Here is a 19891-nt window from a genome sequence, read left to right as displayed (position 1 = left end):
TTACAGGCAGCACAATTCGAAGTGATCATTCTGATCAACACGCCAGAGAAGTCGCTAATCAATTTGTCTCCTTGCGCACCCAAAATCAAGGCTTCAACCAAACTCGCGAAGTACTCAACAACAAACGAAACGCTAGTCTACAATACGACGTCTACTGCTCTCCGTCGATGCTCACCAAGCCAACCCCTCAATCTGCCCCTGCCCAGCCCCACAATCAAGACTCCGACAAAACGACACATCCTCCCCCGTCTTGTCAGAGACATCATGCTGGGGCGTCGCAGGCCAAATCTCGCCGCCCTCCTTATCTTCTTGCTCCTTGTGCCGCATCACAAGGTTCCGCGTAATCTCTTGGAAGAAGAGCGGTCCCTTTTCTACGCGCGGGTGGAGCTCCCCGTTCATGAAAACGCCCGCGTTCAAATTCTTCTGCGCGCCGTTGCAGAGGTCTTTGTCTTCGCGGAGGACCTGCTTGAAGAAGTCTGAGATGTAGTTGAAGGCTTCGTCGGTGGCTGTGTTATGGCGGTAGACTTCGTATTCCATCTTGGATTGGGTTGATGAGACCGGAACGCAGCGTTGGATGTACATGAAGTCTGGGCTATGTAGACAAAATTGTTAGCCAGCATTCTTATGTGCTTTGAGAGCTTGTGAGTCGAGGGGGAGGGATTCTTACGTGACGGTCATGGATGCGTTAGGGTAGAGGTAGCAGCTGTGAATGCCCAGACCAGGAACGGTCTCCTTGTCGACGTTCCAGTGCTGAATCCAGTTTCCTTGCGTTTCGACCCAGTACCTTGTCAGGTCAGTGGTAGCAGCCACTGCAGGGTGACCAGTCTGGCAATGATAGCACTGCGTTTTGATACCACAGTCAGCCTCAAGATCCAGAGAACACCCAAGCTCTCACAACTCAAGGATAAAATTTGCAAACGTACCTCATTGTAGTTATCCGCAAGCGTCTTCCAGTTGTAATCACCCAGCATGTCCCACGTGTGATCAAAGTGGTAGTCATCCAAATTAAACCCCTCCAACCGCGGCTGCGTATCCACCTCGGCGAAGAACTCCTCCCACGGTACCGACGGCTTCTCCGCGCCATCCAGATTCACCCAGATGAAACCGAGCTGATCTACATGAACATGGACCTTGAACAGACTGTTCTTGCTTTTATCGAACGAGGGCAGCTCTTGGTACTTGGGCGCCTTGGCCAGCTTGCCGTCGAACCCATACGACCATGCTAACATACCAGGGTAAGCAGTGCACATTCTGACCGATAGAAACTTGCTGAATAAAGTAACTTACCGTGATAGTTGCAAGCAAGCACACTCATATGTCCGCTGTCCTTCTCCACCAGGGGGTACGCGCGGTGCCGGCAAATGTTGTGGTGGCCCCTAATCTCGCCCTTGCGGTCCTTGACGAGAAAGAAGTTGAATCCCGCCTGGGTAATCTGCACAAAGTCACCCGCCTCGACGAAGCGCGCCTTGTGAGAGACGAGCATCCACCGTTTAGAGAAAATGGCTCGCCTCTCTAGCTCGTACATGGCTGGAGAGCGGTACCATATCGCGGGCAGAGCACGGACGGCCTTTGGCTCGTCGGGTTCCGTTGCAGCGGAAGGTTTGCTGAGGCCGAACCAGCTCATATTTGCAAAGATACGCTGGGATACAAGATAGAGAGATTTTGGTATAAGTCTGATTCAAAAGACTTTGTTGAACAAGCTCTAAAGTATGACAGGCAGTTGGACTGACAAAATGCGGAAAGAAATAATGTCTTTAGCTCACGATTATACTAGCTTGCGGAAGATGTTGCAATATTCACTATTTGTAACAGTACACACAATCCCTGTTCGTGATAACGACTCCGCAGTCCGGAGTCTACTCCATCGCTGTGAGGTATGCAATGGGGATCATCCCTTCGAACGTCGGAGTACGGAACCGAGAAAGTGGGGACGGACCGGGCCTCCGGGTCCATTTAAACGGGTGGATTACCCCGATCAAGGAGATAAACGTCCTTGTCCACCTCCGTGGCGTCCCTATCTTGAGCCATTGAGAAACTCTACGCCTATCGGTTTGTTATGATTGTCTCACATTCGATCTGCTCAGAGGATATGGAGGTTTGATGTTGCAATGGGAACGACGCCCGTACAGTTTGTTCTTATCTGCACTCCGCGCATCACACGGGCCGTCTCCGATCACTCTAATCACGCGCAGCCATCTCTGGCCCTGCTTGTCCGCATCATGCAATGACAGTCTCTGGACTTATCAAAATACCTTACCTGCATTAAACTTTGACTTGTGACACTACATCATTGGCATATCAAACTTATCTCTACACTTTCTGATCTTGATTCTAAGACTATCACAATCTGGCACCTGCAATATCAACCCCCCTTGCAAACTTGATCAAAATCCATTGTGACACCTAGCAGAGGCTCATGATCTTACAATGACGGCGAATGGTAAAGTAGAATCGAATGCCAACGGCAGCACACATCACACCGTCAATGGTGTCAATGGCCGTCTGAACGGCAGTTATTCGGCGGCAGAGGCACCACACAGCACAAATGAGACCTCATCACATGTCCATATCAGCGGTACCTCCAACCGTGTCCACGGTAGCTACGTTGATCAATTTGACAATGACACTCCCAAAAAAGATCGCCAGCGGCTTCGTGTAACCATCATAGGTGCTGGGTGAGTAGACAGACCCATGGAATATGAGAGAGAATCTTGGCTTATGGAACTGTGATAGAGTATCCGGGATCTCGATGGGTGAGTCTTGATGCTTCTCACTGGCTACTGTCGATCCCGTGGCTGACTGCTCTAAACCACAGCCTACAAACTTCAAAAGCATCTCAAAGACTATGTCGAGATACATATCCTTGAAAAGTCACCAGAACTTGGCGGGACTTGGTTCGAGAACAGATACCCAGGTTGGTACCCCCTTGTTATGACCTGCAAAGATGACTTCGCTCACTTTCCATAGGCTGCGCATGCGATGTTCCAAGTCACTGCTATCAGTTCAGCTTCGCGCCAAATCCCGACTGGTCACGGTTGTAAGCATGGCATGTCTTCGAGCAAGCAGCATCCGGTAAACTGATTTTATCACGCAGCTATGCTTCATCTCAGGAGATTCAGGCTTATCTTGACGGTGTAGCACGCCATTTCGATCTGCGCAAGTTCATCAAATTCAACACAACAGTGACCAAAGTAGAGTGGTCGGAAGATTCCGGCACATGGTGTGTAAACACCGCGGATGGATCAACGCTCGTATCCGAGATTCTCGTCAACGCCAGCGGCATTCTCAACAACTTCCAAATGCCAAATATTGAGGGATTCGAGAATTTTGCCGGCCCTGTGCTTCACACAGCCAACTGGGATTCGTCCGTAAACCTGAGCGGTCAACGAGTCGGCGTTATCGGGGCGGGCGCGAGTTCCGTTCAACTGCTCCCCGAGATCCAAACAGAAGCTCGCAAAATCAGTGTCTTCATCCGAACACCGTCGTGGATATCTCCGCCGGTAGCCCTGCCAGAGGCCAATCGTCCCGGACACACATACGGCATAGACGAAAAGGAAGCGTTCAGAGAAGATGAGAAGGAGTATCTCGAAACCAGAAAAGGTCTAGAATCGCAGTTCAACGGAATGTTCCAGGCTTTTTTCAAGGCGAATCCAGAGCAGAGAACTATGCGCCAGCGATTCGAGACGAGAATGAGGAGTCTCATCCAAGACAAGACTTTGCAAGACCAGCTCGTCCCAAAGTTCGAAGCGGGATGTCGACGGATCAACCCAGGGGAGAGGTATCTACTGACACTACAGGAGCCCAATGTCGAGCCGGTGTTTGACGGAATTGAGAGAATCACATCCAGCGGCATCGTCGCGGGTGGTGTTGAGTACCCTGCCGATGTTTTGATCGCTGCGACAGGCTTCAACACCTCGTTCCGACCTCGTTTCCCGATTCTTGGCCGCAACGGCGTCAACTTGCAAGATCTGTGGGCTGATGAGCCAACATCATATTGCGGGACCGGGGTCTCTGGGTTCCCCAATTACATGGTCTTCCTAGGCCCCAACACACCAATTTCAAACGGAAGCCTCATGGGTACGTCGTCTTTTGAGAAGATGTCATTGTTGTTGAGCGACGACTAAGTAGGTTCTTCCAGGCCCCATCGAGGCGACGGGAGATTACTTTATCAGAATCCTCTCAAAGGTCATCAGACAGCGCGTCAAATCCTTTGACGTAAGACCAGAAGCGCAAAGCGACTTTGATAAGCATACTCAAGAGTTCATGAAGAACATGGTGTGGACGGGCACATGTCGCAGTTGGTGTAAGTAAACAACAACCTCCGAGCACCAACCGCGCTCTCAACTTGAGAAAATTGCAATCACTGACAGTGTGTACAAATAGTCAAGAAGGGCGTCACAGGAAAAGTCAGCGCCCTCTGGCCAGGAAGTTCCCTTCACTACATGCAATGCTTGGCTGAGGACCGGTGGGAAGACTACGACTGGCGCTACGACGGTGAAAGGTACTCGTACTGGCGCGAGGGCTTCTCCTGGATCGAGCAGCCCGAGAAGGATCCACTCGGTATCGACCAGCGGGAGTATGCGACGTCCATGACTACCATCCCCCACAGGGCTTCTGATCTCAGCTTCTACCTGCAGAAGGCCGAGTCTCTCCCGCCAGGAGCGGTTGCGTTTGTCCCTCAGGCTCATGAACAGAAGCAGTATGTTGAAGAGGACGTGAAGATAGTGAACAATTTGGAGGGGTCTGGAAAGAAGGATGTCTCAGATGTCGTCAAAGACCAGACTTGTGCGTCTGCTCAGAGTATTCAGAACATCGAAGCTCTCAGACCGAGTGTTATGGTCCCGGTCTAAGAGGCAGACGGTCATAGATGATTCCTTATATTTGCAGCTTCCTTGCAACCGCGATCGGACTCTGTTAGCATAGAATTGTCGGAAATACTAGAAATTAGAGGAATGATTCTAAAGCATCTAGCAACAGCTGTGGCGACCAAGTATTTTATGGATATGAAGTAATGCCCAACACTAGAGGAAATCTACAACAAGAAGATATCTAGGAGAAGAAGGCTCACCACCGAGGGGTAAGCTGTGAAGCGTCAAGGGAATTCGGGGCGAGTAGTTCCTGTGGACATGGCCAGTGTAGTCAAATCTTTGATTCAAGGGTTCGATTTTGTTCCGTGTGTCTGTGAGTTTTACCAAAGGTAGGAAGGGTAAACGAAATTGGTCGTCGGATGCTCGTCCATGTTAGCAAGAACATTTTCAAACTCCATAATTTGCTTACAGGAATTCCGTTGCCTAATCCGGCTCAAGAGAATCAAGACGATGTATCGCGGTATCAAACAGCCACGCAGAAGTCTCAGGGCTTAATGAAGAATAAATCGAATTAAGCCCTCCAATTTTTGAACCCTAATTCAACTACGATTAGGTATGATTCTAACCAAGGCGGCGATTATACACTACTCAACTCGTGAAATTGGTGTTTTCCACGTACCAGGAACCAAATCACGTCTTACACGCCCAAGAGCCCCCCCCCCCCCCCCATTGGAGTTTATATCTCCACCCCCAGCAAATCATCCCAGTCTTACCCCAGACTTGCCAACCTCGCCAGCAATTCACCCACTTACAATTGATCATGTCCTAGCTTCACCAAAATCAAACCACATGAATTTCAACGCCGTACCTAGCTGAACAGAGTCTCACATTCAAATTCATACATCATTGTCTGGGCCGGAACGCGGTCCGGACGTGTGTCATTGTGCAGGACGAAAGTCAAAGTGGGGACGGACCGGTATCTCCGTGGCCCACGGGGACGATGAACCGCATTTCAAGGTGTTCCCACTCCACCACCATCCATCCCCTCCAAACCCCTCCATTCCCCCGCCTTTTGTCTCGACAGACAAGACTAGTGATGGCCTGGCTTGCTCCCACCGATGGCGGGCAACGAAGTGGTAAGCAAAGAAATTTGCCGAATGAAGTAATTCTTCCCTGCCCTTTCGCCCCAGAGTTGACATATCACTTAGAATACCTACCTCGTCTTGCAATACGTACCTACATGCTCCGAAATAGACAGACCCTGTAAAGAATAGAAGCTTGGTCCCTTCTTCTCCTCTCTTAGTCCACCTGAAATCATCCATCCAAGCGCCATCTCTCCCGTTTTCACTAACACCCATTCCGCACTTGACGAGGCTCTTAGAACAAGCCATGGCTTCATCAATGGAAGTAGAATGCTACCTCCTCTCATCCAACCCAGACGCCCCAAATAGTCCCCTCCCCGTAATCCACTACAGAAACGTCCTCCCGGAACCCCGGAATGAGGAGTCGGTGACGGAGTTCCTGACCCGGAACCGGTGGGAGAAGAGGGTGAGTCTGTCATGATCACATCGCAATGTGCAGCCTAGACCTCAACTTTCCTTTTCCGCTACCTTTCTCTTTTCAAGATCTCTCATCACCGTCACGATAAGTGCCTCAGATATCTAGTGAGAGTAAAACATCCATTCTCAACTGACACTTCCGCGTCCCCGGCAAAAGGGTACCTGGGGCCACATCCCCATCCGCCACTTCCACCCTAACAGCCACGAGTGCTACGGTACGTCCAACTAAACTCATCACCCCAACTAATGTTCTTCCATTCCCTCCCATACCACATCGACTTGATCTCGAGCCGTGAAGGAGAAAGCTCTAGACAAGTATCTGACCATCACAAAGGCATCTTCAGCGGCCACTCAACCCTCCTAATCGGCAAAATCAACGAAGGCACAGGCCAAGAAATCTCTGTATCAACGGGCGACGTCATTGTTCTTCCCGCGGGCACGGCACATTCTTGTCTCGAGAGCTCGGAAGATTATCGATATATCGGTGTCTACCCCGAGGTCAGTCTATTTACTTCTGTTCACGCCATCCCTATCTACCTATCCTTCTCTTAACACATCCTCCGTCTTAATCATGTTATCCTGCTCCATTTTCTTTCTCCATGGGGATAGACCAATTACCTTTAGCTTCATCTCATCTTCTCCCTAGCCACAGGACACAAACGTGCACGGCATCTAGCTTACACTATACACATAATCTAGGGTTGTCCAAGATGGGTGAATGAGATGGGCAAAAAGCCAGCCGGTACCTTCAGCCCCGTCATCAGAGATGTAGGCATGCCGGAACGGGATCCAGTATACGGAGTAGACGGGCCGTTGATGAGACTCTGGCATCGGAATGTGCTAGCAAAGTTGTAAAGAGCGGCGGTGGAGATAGAATTCATTTGTCACGATACACATGATATACATCACTCATGAGAAACGTCACGTAACTTGGTGGGAAGGCTAGTCAATCATCCATATGTGAGCGTGCCGTGATAGTTGTTGGTATGATGCTACCCACGCCTCAATCTAAACCTCTGCAAACCTTCTAATCTTCATGCGTCTTTCCTCATCCCACTTCGTACAAATACATGGACAGGTACCCTAATGATACCAAGGGGGCTCGTCTCAACCCTTAGCCCCCGATTACACACGATACGCAACAACAAGAATTTGATAATACAGCAGAGTAGGGGGTTGTGTACTCAGAAAAGTGGTAAAGCGTTTCAAGGTCAGTCATCTGCATCGTCACAAGCTTCACGTTAAAATCCGCAGACAGCGAACATAACTAAGCGTTAACTCGTGAGGTGTGTGTGGTACTGAAGAGGAAACAAGAACTGGGAAAAAGAGTAAAAGAGGAAAAAAGACATTAGGAAATATTCCTTTGCGAGAGTCGCCCCTCGTATGCGTATGATGCATGCCAATGCAGTCGTCATCGTTTCCCAAATGCCATGTTCGTGATCCTTCCTTCGCCGGTAGGAAAGAGTTCAAAAGAAAAGAAAAAAGGAAATCCAAGCTGCCTTGTTTTATACGCCTTTGCACTCCGTCTCTCCATGCTATCCCACTGTGGTATCATTCGCCTGGTGGCATAGCCAGGTCAATTACGATCAAATGTAGTGCGCCCAAAGTTGGCAGCACAGGGTTCACAGCGTAGAGCCGTTTGCTCGACTTCACCATAGCCCTACTGGGAGCTCGCTTTACTGAGTAGTGGCAAGCTTCTGGAGAGCGAGCAAGACACCTAGTCACAATTAGTACTTGAGTACGAAATTGAGCAGAGGGACAATCAACTTACCGCTCACACCTTGTGTCAATGTCGCACCAGCCTCAGTGTTGCGGCTGTGCAAGCTGACAGTTACAACATCCTCGACAACCTTGTCTTCTCCAAGGGCGTTGGCCCACTTGAACACCTTTTCATCCTCACGCCCGTCACCAACGACCATGAGGAAGTCAACAGGGCTCTTGTGTTCCGAGTCAGGGGCCATGTGGACGCGGAGATCATCAAAGATCTTTTCTGCCGCGGTGCTCTTGGTCCAGTCAATGGGCTCAACAACAATGGAGCCATCGAGAGGAATGGCGTGGACACGCTGTGCCTCGCATGCATCGTTGACATGACTGGCACAGTCTCCAGCCTGGCGGGCTGCGGACTCGTAATCCTCGGCGCTCTTGTAGTGAAAGATCAAGCTGCAGCGTCGCTCTTCGATTTCGGCACCGGGGGTACGCTCGAGGAAGTAAGTCATGATGGACTTGACGGACTCTTTCCAGCTGGAAATCTGCTCTCTGTCGGCCATCTCCTGCCAGGTGTTCTTGCCGCAGTCCTTGAGGAAGCAGCCGTTCTCGGCAATGAGACCGAGGTTGGGTACGCGGCGGAATAATCGGTCGAGCTCTTCGGGGCGGCGGCCGGACATGATATAGACGGTGTTGCGCTCGTCGAGCAGAAGCTCGTTCAAGACATCCAGGGTACGCTGCTCCAATTAGACTTGTTAATAAAGCAGAGGTTCTTGAAAAGATTCTTACCTGAGGGCTGACAGGGATGATTTGGTTCATCGGGCCCCAACTAACCAAAGTGCCTTCGTAGTCGAGGATAAAGAGGCGTCGATTGCTACGAGAGTATCGTTGAGCCAGAGTGTTGATGTTGAGACGCGGGACCGAAGTCTGGTCGTGCTTGTGTTGCTCGTCGTATACGCGATCGAGGCGAGACAAGAATTCGCTGAACCAGTGGGATCCGGTGTGGTGCATGACGGCCGAGTAAAGCGCAGTCCAGCGGCGTTCCTTTTCTTCGTCGCCCATCTCGAGTGCCGTCTTGATCGCGTCGGCGCATTGGCGGTAGTCCCAGGGGTTGACCGAAAGCTCGTTGCCGCCAAATAGCGACGATGTACCAGTGAACTCGGACAGAATTAGCGAGCCATGCTTCTTCTCGGAGAAGACCTCGCCATCTTGGCAGAAGAGATACTCGTGCGATGTCAAGTTCATGCCCTCGCGCTGGCTCGTGATCATCAGCGCATCGGCCATGGTCAACAGGGCAAGGTACTGGGGGTAGTCGATATCCTGCTTCAAGTAGACGACGGGTTGGTAGGCCAGGTTGGCCCAGGAAGAGTTGACTCGGGTGACAATGTCGCTAACAGTCGCATCCAAATCAGACTTTTCGCTACCGGAGAGGGCGACTTGGATAAGGACAATCTTGTCGCGCCATTCGGGATTCTTGTTCAGGAACAGCTCGTAGGAAAGAAGCTTCTGACGAACGCCGCGAACGTGATCGAGCTTGTCGCGAGCTACAATGAGCTTCTTGCCCTGGTAGCGCTCCTTCATGATCTCGACCCATCTCTTCACATCGTTGTCGCCGCGGTGTTCGCTAAGGTTGACAGGATCAATGCCGATGGGCAAGTTAACCACGTCGACAAAACGATCCTCCAACTGCAGTCCATCAGTGGTTGCTTCGACACTCAGCAGCCTGCTGCAGGTCTGCAAAAAGTGACGAGTGTACTCGTGGATCTGGAAGCCAATGAGGTTGGCACCCAGCATGCCCTCGAGAAGCTGCTTGCGCACGGCCAAGCATCTGAAAACCTCGGAAGAGGGGAAGGCAACGTGCAGGAAGAAGCCAATCTTGGCGTCGGGCAGCTTCTTGCGTACCATGCCGGGAACGAGCAAGAGGTGGTAGTCGTGTACCCAGATAACGTCGCCGCGCTTCCAGTTCTTAACAATCTTGTCGGCAAAGGCCTGGTTGACGTTGACGTAGTACTTCCATGAGTGATCCTCGAAGGCCTTGCTCTTGGGGTTGTCGGGGATCTGGTAGTGGAAGACGGGCCAGAGAATCTGCTTGCAAAAGTGCGAGTAGTGGCCGTCGAAGTCTTTGTCAGAGCAGAAGACGGTCAGCATGTCGTGCTCGGTGGCGAGCCTATCCTCGATGTCCTGCTTCTGCTGGGTACCCTCGAGTGCGTCGGTGGGCATGCCGAGGGTGCCAACCCAAGTGTATTCTCCAAGCTTGCCATCGCGGGCAGCGGCCTCGGCGGCGTTGCGCAAACCACCGTTGCCCTGGTCGGCGTTCATAACGCGCCAGTTGGCGTGGGAAAAGACCCGGTCATGGCTGTCGCTTCTAACGAGCGGCCGAGGCTGGGTGATGCCCTGACGACCAAGTTCTCTAGCCTTCTCAAGGGTGCGACTGTGCTCGGCGATGAAGGCAGGCGGGGGCGAGCTCGCGCGGGACTTGGGCTGGGTGGCTCTAGCACCCCACTTGGGAGAACCTTTGTCGATTGGCGCACCACGCTTGCGCTCTTCGTCGGGGAATATACGGAAACCGTCCTCGTTCGTGAAGGGATCTTTCGGGACAACGTCTTCGGTCGGGGTGATGGGAGGTGTAATGTCGCGGATCGGGTTGAAGAGACTGGGTTGGTTGTCGCCTTCGGTTCGCTGAGACTTTTCGGACTTTTTGGCGCGGCGCAAAGGGTCGCCACGTTGAGGCGTTCCAGGGAGGGCGAAGTGGACGGTTTTAGGGAGAAATCTGGACGTCGGCAAATTAGTTCTTGATCTTGCATGACAAGGCGATCAAGATTGAAGCCCAGCAGCCGGTGGGAGTCTTGAATGGTTGCATGAGAAGTATCTGCGCAGAGGGGGGTATCCTGGCAGATACTTCGTTGACGTTGACGGAAAGGCAAGTAAGGCAGACACATCATAATCTTGAGACGGAGGAGAGCTTACAATGATGCGATAAATACCGTCATGTTGGGCAATCTGGCTAGTGGCTAGCCGTCTGTGTCGTGTGAAAGTGGGAAAAGGCCTCGGGGAGGTAGATGGTCCGGTTTGGAAGAGGCCGCCGAGTGATGGTAAGGGATCGAGGTTGAATAGAAGTTGACGTGGAGGTCGAGATGGAGGAGATGGGTAGCTACTAGCAGCTTTTCGTAGGGCAGAACATGTGGGAAGAGTCGAAGTGGTGTGTGGTTGAAAAGATCAAGTTGATGTGTTCTGGGTTGAGAGGTTTCTCCGTTGTCAAGGCGAGGGAGAGGAACCGAAGGCGAGGTGACGTTGTTCGTTTGTAACAAAGTACCTCTTGCTGAGAAAAAGCCCCTACAAAAGGACGGGATGGTGGATGAACAGACGGAGGGGTGTGTGTTTGTGGCTGAGGTAAAATGTGGGAGAGCAGTGAGAGGTGATTGGATTGATGCTTGTCTCAGACACAGCCGTAGGTGAAATGTGAGTGAGGATTCCTTTAGGTCAGGTAAGAAAAGTGAGGATGTAAAGGACTGGAAGATGAGGCGAGAGAGAATTTGGAAATAAAGAGCTGCCGGGAGCTGTGCAGTTAGTTGTAGTTGTTGCTGTGGCTGCTGCTACTGCTTGCTGTGTTGCTGGGAGCTGCGCAAAATGTACCGTCAGCTTTGAGCTTTTTTGTTTTCTTGGTTAATCAAGTGCTGGTCCTTGTCCCCGGACCAGCCAGAGCCTGAGCCTTGCGTAATGTAAAATAGCACTGGCTGACACTGGGCTGGGCGGAGGCGCATGCGTCAGGGAAAACACAGAAAACGGTTGGGCCAGTGAGCGATGCAGCTGCGAGGAATCGATCGGGGTGTGTGGAGGGGGAAAAGGGAACAGTGGAAACAGAAGAAGTGAGGATAATATGACGGGTACGGAGTAGTGTTTGTGTCTGTACAGAGAGTATCGTGAAGCGTTTGTCTTGTGTTCTTCTTCTTTCTTCTCCACGATGTTTCGGCATGCAACGTTTTCTCGAGAATATTCCAAAGTGGGGTGGGAATGCCGCTCTCTCGGTCTTTTTTTCTCAAACTTTTTTCTTCTCTCACCCTCAACCCTGGGCGAAAAAAGTCACGATGAGAGGGTGGGATTGGACGGGATGGGATGGGACAGGACAGGACGGGGATTGTACTCTAGTGCGAGTTTAAGGTGAGGGTGAAGTGGATGTGGTGTGGGCGTGGTGGATGTTGAAATTTGACTGGACTGTCACTGACCGGGAGAGCTGCAAGTGTGAAAATGTGGATGGAGCAGTGGGATTGGCCCGGAGGGAATTGGACGGACTCGACTGGGGTGAAGGCTGATGATGATGGGCTGTTGGATGGATGGTCCAGGGGTGTGGAAGCTCTCGGGATGGATTGCAACTGCAAGAGCCTGGAGAGCACGGGAAGTGGAATTGTGAGGATGAAATGATGAAAACCGTCTCCTTGCTGTGTACTAAAGGCATGGGCTGGGGAATGACGGACTGCAACGAAGCAAGCGTAGTTTTTGAAGGTGACGCCATTCGCGGAACGGCCCAGCCCACTCACTTATTATCTCATTCACTCACTCAACCGATTTTCTCTCTCTCTCTCTCTTTCTCTCTAGCCCTCTTACTCTTAGATAACCGGCTGTTTGAGGCCACGAGTGAGATGAGAGAGCGAGGTAGAAAGTGAGAATGAGATGAGGGTGAGGATGAGGTTGAGGATGAGAGTGAGAGATAAATCTGGCCGGGAAAGGAAAGAACAAAACAACAAAGGTGGACGGACGGGAAGCAACTGCCAACGGGCGAGGAACGTCACTGACGTAATGAGGAAACCGAGCTACGTACCCTGGACTCCTAAGCCTTGAGCTTTGAGGCGACGAATGCGAGTGGAAGCTAACGCAGTGCACGGAGACGTACCGTCGACAAGTCGAGACTGCGCAAAACGAGGCTAATGCACGCCGTCTACCAAGACGGAACCGGAGAGATACTCAGAGTCGATGTGTACCTCTTCGTATTACGGGATAAGTGCTGGACAAGAGAGAGCCTGGAGAGAGGCAGCTGCAAGATGAGATGCAGCGGGCAAGGTAGACGGGACCTCGAGCCTAGAGATAGAAAAGAGGCTGCCGCTAGCCAGAGAAGCTACCTTGATTCGAACCGGCTATACGCTCCCTGCGATTGGTAGGTATTCGTATGGTAGATTGTACTTTGAGTAGCTCGTCTGTAGCTTTGGTTGGATTTTGTTGGCCCTTGAGGCTTGCGTGGTGGTTGTGGCGGTGGTGCTATGTTGAGAATCCCGTTGGACCTGTCTTTTTTTGATTCTTTGAGGAGATAGGATTGTAGATTATTTCCCCTGATTTTCTAATCTGAATATGTTTCGCGTTTCGGGTCTGGTCATCAGCGTCCTTCGACTTTTTCTTCGCGGCGTCAAATGTCGTTTTAAGTTGGGCGCCCCGGGGTAGGGTGTTCCACGTCGCAACAGCGATGCACCCTCGACACTGGAGACCGGGTGAACGGCTAGGTAGACGGGGGGAGCTCGACCTCGAGCGAGGGAGGGGTGGGATTGGGAAGTGTGGATGGGTTGGGTTCAATGGGTTGGCCAGCTGCAGCCCTGGCAGTCGACAACTGAATGCACGTGTGGAATGTGACGGACCCGACGGGCCCACGACAGAGCAGACGTCCGGGAGAGTGGACAGCGATGTTCAGAGAAGGGCGACGAAGATGATGAAGTGGACGACGATGAGGCCGAAGACTGGAGAAGATGGAGGGACGCTGAAGGTTGGCGGTAATGCTGACGACGATGCTGAGTTGTAGTGGATAGCTTCAGGAGGTTTTGTTCCGCCAGAGGATCCAACTACACGGAGTATCTTGGTTTGCAGATGCTCGATGAATTCTGAGCTCCAGAAGGTGACGGAGATGGCCCAGGGTAAATCAAGGAAGAGCCGAGAAGACCAAAGAGCTAGTGTGGGGAACGAGAGGACGAGGGACGGGAAGGGAATCGAAGATCGGGATGGCAGGAGACTTTTAACTAGTCACACTCTCACGGCTCGGGGGTGATACTGCGTGGAAGATGGAAGAGCATGATTGAAGAATCCAAGGGAACTCAGTGATCTTGTCCCATTTTCCATGTCTGTCCTGTTCTGCCCGTCCCTCCTCCACATCGCTGAGTGTGAGATGCCTCTTTCATCCTACCCTAACCACCCCCCCTCGAGATAGCATGCAACACCATGCCACGCCATGCAACGGACATTTTCTACGGTTCCAGAGCGAGCGGGCGATGGGGCCCAGGCCAGCCGCCGTCTCGTCTGGGAAAAGCTCAATGTGAGAAATGCAACGTCTCTCCTTCTCGGTGAGGCCTCTCCTTATCCGCGTCTACTAGGTAAAGAGGAGGAAGTACAACTGTGTACATTGAAGTTGGTGTTGCCCATCACTTGTTGCTGTTGTAGTCTGACAACTTGACAAGCATGTTTCCCACCAGAATAGAAAGGAAGCTTGTCGCCGTTGGTGTATCATCCCCGAGCAACACGACCGAAACAGAATCCTACCTCATGCGGGAAGAATTGGAAGAAGCCAGGTGCCGCGATGGCTACTACCGGAACGGATTCGCGGTACGAACATCACCACCCTAGCTAGACCTTTGCCTTACTCCGTCCAGTACGTATCCGCAGAGACACCTCGGTTTCCATGCCGCTGTGACTTTTCAGAATCTTGGGGCTGACAGGGATGGTGATGCTGCCCATCTTCCCTGGTCAGTGGTCCCAAGGCAACGTCAGGGATCCTTCGGGAATGACTGGACGGAAGCCACAGCGCCGCAAAAAGACTGGCCAGTTTCGACAGCCATGTTCCTCATTTACAGGCACCTAGCGAACCACCAAAGGCTGCTCCGTAGCTGACCGGACGACCGAAAGGTTTTCTTATTACCCCAGGGTTCAAGACATTGAGACACGGTGGCGTGCCAATGATTGAAGAAAGCCAAAGCTGGGAAGCGCAAAAGACAAAAAGGCAAATATGACTGATGATGGACTAATGATGTGTCGTTCCCTCAAGGCCGACAGGAGCCGTGAGTATGACCTTTATCGTCCATCATCAGCCGGGACTCACAGCATCACACTGCGAATGGTCGGATTATCTCATTTGTGACTAAAAGAACTCCCTGTGGTCAAGCTTTCGGTCTGAAATTCCAACATGTCAGACCAGGACTGGCCGGCCTGGACTGTGCTCACTCAAACACTCACTCGCTCATTCACTCCCATCATGAACAGCACGAGCCAGTAGGAAGATGATGCGCTTCGTGACCCTGGGTTGGGTCTGCTGATTTCATGTTGCCATCAAGATTGTCGAGACAAGCCCGCTTGCACCCCTTGTTACCTCGTTCAGTCCGCCTCATTCAAGCTGAAGGGGCATGAACTGAGACTCATGTCATGGACGCTCTTTTCACCAGTGTTTCCTGCCTCTCTCTCACCCCTCCTGTCACGTCAATCAACCAAGTGCAACGCGCCAACAAGCCACTGCTATTTGGTGAGGTACACTTGCTAGATTGGCACAAACGGGGAGCGGAAGGGGCCCCTTTCGTGGGAAATGGAGACGAAAATACAACCATGCGTCGGCCGTGGCTGCTACAAGAAACATCCGGAAAGCATCACATCTGGTCTGGTAACATCACGTAGTCTTTCGCTTCTGACGTCTCTCTCACATCTTCGTCTAGTCTCTATCATCGCAGCCCCCTCTTCTTCTTGACCTTCACCTTGACTCCTCTTTTCTCCTTTGGGTGCGAATGAGGGGGAAACAAAAGACAAACACTAACACTAAACAATACCACCACCACCATCATAACCATCACTACGACCACCTTGTTCATCTTTCTTCAGCAGCAGCTCCAACAAATCATCACTGCCAGCCAGCCACCACATCGCCGCTTAGTTTTGCCCGACGAGATTCGGCACGAGCATCGATCACCACCACCATGGCCATCACCAGGTCCTCCAATAGCTCGGCGATACCACCGAGCGAGGACGTTCCCTTCCCTGAGAGCGTTGCCGCCCACCACCCTGGCGCGCAGACAAGCGTCGTTCTACGGTACAGCACGCCTGCACATCAACATCGACGCTGCATATGCACCTCGTGCGACCCCAGCACAGCCCGATATTCAGAGATAACCTGGTGCTTCGCCTTACGACGAACAAAACCCTTTGGATTGACGATACGCCACCCTGGGTAACCCATCCACTCGCCGCCCATCGCGTGGCCACCCTTTGACCACACGTCTAAGCACGCCTCGCTGACGAAATCCTGAAAGCTGAGATGAATGATTTTCCGGGCGGCTGTTTGTCGCCTGCAGCGCCTCCGATAGACAACTTTGAGATCTTGTCATCGTCGTGGAGCATTACGTTATTGATCCATCTGCCGTCAAGGAAGACTCCCTCGTGCCACCGCCAGAGAGCTTCAACAAACATTACTACGGGCCACGAACTAACATCGCATATTCCCCGGCAATGGTAATCCGAGAGCTTGTCCCCTGGCCTCCGTTGCCCACGTTAGACCTGATGCAACGCGGAACCCCAAACTCAATCCATCATGCAAGCTCTTAATTCCACCATTTTAGGCTCTCAAGCAATGCCTGGTAGGTGTCGCCCAGTGTTGGGAGAGCTCTACAACAAGCTGAACAAAAGACAGCTTGGGACCAGCAGAGTCCTGATTGAAGCTTGTGCAGTTTGACCGAGCGGCCAAAGCAACCTTCCAAACATTTTTCTTCTTTTTTGGCTCGCATGTCATGCTTCTACACCTTGGGTGGAATCTCTGGCTCTAGCCGGGTCCCTGGTCCCTGTGGAGTTGGGCTCGCGTTCCACGTTTTTGTCTTCTTCTTTTCTCCTGCCTTTCTCCCTCTCTGTTTCTTCAACGCTCAATACTTTTTATGGACCATTCTGATATGGAGCAGCTTGTTCATGTGACAGGAGGCCCCCCTTGAAACTAAAAAGGGACTCGGGGAGAGCCCCAACTTTGTCTCCATCATCTTCAAAGATCTAGTCAATCACCCGGCCAGTTCGGCCCAGCTTCCCATCCACCTTCATCCACCGAAGCGGGTGTGGCTCAACAGTGCCCACTTCGATCTTGAGGTTCGGAGAGACCACGGCGCGGGGAAACTTCGCTCTGGGTTTTCGGGTTCCGTCAGGATGCGTCTTATGAAGAAATTCCACAGGAACCCATGTCTACCCTCTACAGGCCCTATCATCGTTCAGGCTATAGCCCACTCTCACAGTCATCCTTATTCCATAGTAGAAGCATGTGCTTCCTGCAACAGTCCCAAAGGAGCGACTCGGCAGCAGATATCCAGGCAAGCCGTAACCTCGTCTGCCCCAACAAGGCGGAGACGGCGAGGGCCCGACAGCCTAGAGCACCGAGAGGTCCGAACCTGAACCAGGACGCGTGTTGCTACAAGTCTGGGCTATCGTGCAGCGCACCTGGGGTCCTGTACTGGTGTGTTGACTTATCATTTACCTCCACGAATTCTTTGGAGGCCTCGGGAAATGGTTGAGGAGCGACATTGGCCCCCTTGTTCCTGCTTACCATTTTTCACGATGCAGCCACAACCGAAGCGCGATATGACTGAGCCTTGGTCCCTGGAGTTGTTAGTCCACACATTCACAACAGTGCCATTCGCGTTGGGCAATATGCCATTGCCAAGGGTCGACGCACTCGCAGGCCTTTCACTGCAACGCCGATCGGCAACTAGTACGGCAATACAAGCTCGGCTGTGAGTCTCTCCTATCGCTAACCGCTTTGCTTGTCAATGTTTAGGTTGGGCACCAGAACCAAATATCACCAAGTAAGAAATGCCTCAACAGCGGCCGTTCAGCCGAAGTGGCTGTGACTCTGAGTTATAGCGGCCCAATCAACCTCAGGGCGAAAGGACTGGTTTCGAACATGAAGTCTTCCCTCCAGTCAAAGCTTTCATGCCAACCTCGTGGCATCCCACAACACAATCCACAGGAGAAATCCACAGCTTGATTCACTTCAACTCCAAATCGATGTCCCATCCTTCCCCACACAATGAGACCCCAGTCCAGACGACATGTTCCCCTCACATCAACCGCAGCCGCGCTGCACCCCATTTCTGTTCTATTCCTTCGATCTAAACTTCTCAAGTCTTCCTGGACACCCTCATTGATACTACATCGCCGACCACTTCGATAGCACGCGCCGGTATATCCCGATGGTGCAGTGGGCACTCAGTCCTTCTTGGTTCTATAGGCTGAATGCAAGACGGCAGAGAATCATCCCTTCGGCGCCCAGCACGTCTCAGAATCAACTTGATCGAACAAGGCGCCGCTGAGGTGACTGGGAACAGCTAGTCGATTGCTCGACTGTCCGCCACAGCATGCCTCTCCTCTCTAGGCGCCAACCGCAAACCAGCCGCTTGGCATATGCCCCCTTGTCTGGACACGGGAAAAGAAACATCATATATGATAGAATTTCCCCGCCCATCTCGTTCGAAGCCACCATCCCAGGCTCTGGGCTCGAAGTACAGCTCAGCCGGATCTTGGTCACTCCGTGTCAAGTCGGTCCAACAAGGAACATGTGAATCCCTCCCCGATGTTCCAGGATCACCCGTTTGACACTCTGTCCGGATTTTGACAGTGTTCAGAGGTCAAGCTGAGAATTGAAGATTCAAGCACTAGTAATGCACCTCCATTAGCGCTCGGCTGGTCAGGCAAAGCACCAAACGCCCCGGTTCGACTCGGTGACGGCGCTGCCTGGCCTCACTCGATACTTTACTAGGGGCGGCCCGGCCCTGTAGTTCCGCCATAGCACTGGGTAAGGTAGCCACGAAATAGTGTGCACTTCCATGCACCGCCGATGGGATGCCATCATGCTCATGCCAGAACGAACCGATGGGACAGCCCAGATGCACATCCCATCAGCACACCAGCGGCACGGGATTTCTAGCCCAATCTGGATTTCAGATGGTCACGTTTGCCCATGGTGCGGAGAAGGACGTAAGGCAGTACATATTCTTTCTTTAGGATACATGATAAGCTGTTGTTGGGGAAGAGGGACGGGCCAAAGATGGAACGATCGGGTTTGACGGACTAATGCCAAGGATCCATCGCAGAGGTGCAATCGCATGCAGGCCGCGACGACGTGCAGCAGAGCATTCTCACTCTAGGAGGGATCTTCGGTACGCCTGTTCGTGCTGTCGCTTTCGTTCAGCCTCCTTCTGCCTACACAGATATTTAGGTGTTTGCTGATTGGTGCCATGGGATACCATGCTTAGAGACTACATTATGCAGGGCATCCAATCCCATGGCTCGCTCAACCACAGGTACACATGGCGAATAGCACGTCTATCTCCATTCCTGACTTCGAAATTGACGAGGTCTGAGGGATGTTGGGATGTAGCAACAAGTCATTGCTATCCTTGCGGTTGAGTGATGGCGGTTTAATTCCCGCTAGCGCACATCCTACACGTAGATCAGTGTGGTGAGTATATGGTGATCATTGCTAATGCCTGGGCTGCATGCAAAGGCAAAACTCGTGTTGCTCAACATTCGACGACAATGACACATCGGCAATACAGTACGTCTGAATCTCACGACTAACATGAGCTGTCTTGATTGTGTCCTCGATCTTGTGAAGTCACCCTATTGTGGACTTGCCCTGTATCCACGGTAAGACCTCGGCTAAGGGGAAACAACCTGATCTGATCTCCCGGCTTGTTCGGCTACAAATCATTGCCATGACTTGTTTTCCCCCGCTCCCTTTGTCCCGACTCCCGACTAGATTCCGCGATTATGCTCCGATTTCAGGATCCCGTTAGTCCGTAGATGGGGCCGATGACATACAGTTCGGATGGA

At 52.0% G+C, this 19891-nt stretch overlaps 5 protein-coding genes across 5 annotated transcripts; 3 read left to right on the top strand and 2 right to left on the bottom strand.

Annotated features, from left to right (window-relative positions):
- Positions 1–171: 171 nt before the first annotated feature.
- On the bottom strand, positions 172–1624 carry CCOS01_15671 (cytochrome P450 oxidoreductase; the record flags this gene model as incomplete). The annotated part of the gene is made up of 4 exons (XM_060463809.1): positions 172–592; positions 668–840; positions 924–1222; positions 1288–1624. The coding sequence occupies 4 exons, from the start codon at positions 1622–1624 to the stop codon at positions 172–174; spliced, it is 1230 nt and encodes a 409-aa protein (XP_060305564.1).
- Positions 1625–2427: 803 nt separating this feature from the next.
- On the top strand, positions 2428–4850 carry CCOS01_15670 (uncharacterized protein; the record flags this gene model as incomplete). The annotated part of the gene is made up of 7 exons (XM_060463808.1): positions 2428–2675; positions 2734–2753; positions 2816–2914; positions 2968–3037; positions 3095–4077; positions 4139–4303; positions 4384–4850. The coding sequence occupies 7 exons, from the start codon at positions 2428–2430 to the stop codon at positions 4848–4850; spliced, it is 2052 nt and encodes a 683-aa protein (XP_060305563.1).
- Positions 4851–6197: 1347 nt separating this feature from the next.
- On the top strand, positions 6198–7043 carry CCOS01_15669 (uncharacterized protein; the record flags this gene model as incomplete). The annotated part of the gene is made up of 4 exons (XM_060463807.1): positions 6198–6356; positions 6525–6582; positions 6702–6865; positions 7014–7043. The coding sequence occupies 4 exons, from the start codon at positions 6198–6200 to the stop codon at positions 7041–7043; spliced, it is 411 nt and encodes a 136-aa protein (XP_060305562.1).
- Positions 7044–8043: 1000 nt separating this feature from the next.
- On the bottom strand, positions 8044–11061 carry CCOS01_15668 (glycosyltransferase family 20; the record flags this gene model as incomplete). Its single annotated transcript, XM_060463806.1, has 4 exons — positions 8044–8084; positions 8139–8808; positions 8861–10841; positions 11039–11061. 4 exons carry the CDS (start codon positions 11059–11061, stop codon positions 8044–8046), a joined length of 2715 nt encoding a protein of 904 aa, XP_060305561.1.
- Positions 11062–13107: 2046 nt separating this feature from the next.
- Positions 13108–13224, top strand: CCOS01_15667 (uncharacterized protein; the record flags this gene model as incomplete). Its single annotated transcript, XM_060463805.1, has 1 exon — positions 13108–13224. The coding sequence occupies one exon, from the start codon at positions 13108–13110 to the stop codon at positions 13222–13224; it is 117 nt and encodes a 38-aa protein (XP_060305560.1).
- Between the last annotated feature and the right edge of the window lie 6667 nt (positions 13225–19891).

Source organism: Colletotrichum costaricense, assembly GCF_030867565.1.
Source record: "Colletotrichum costaricense strain IMI 309622 chromosome Unknown Scaffold_25.1, whole genome shotgun sequence".
Classification (NCBI taxonomy): domain Eukaryota; kingdom Fungi; phylum Ascomycota; class Sordariomycetes; order Glomerellales; family Glomerellaceae; genus Colletotrichum; species Colletotrichum costaricense.
This window is presented reverse-complemented; position numbering and strand designations above follow the sequence as displayed.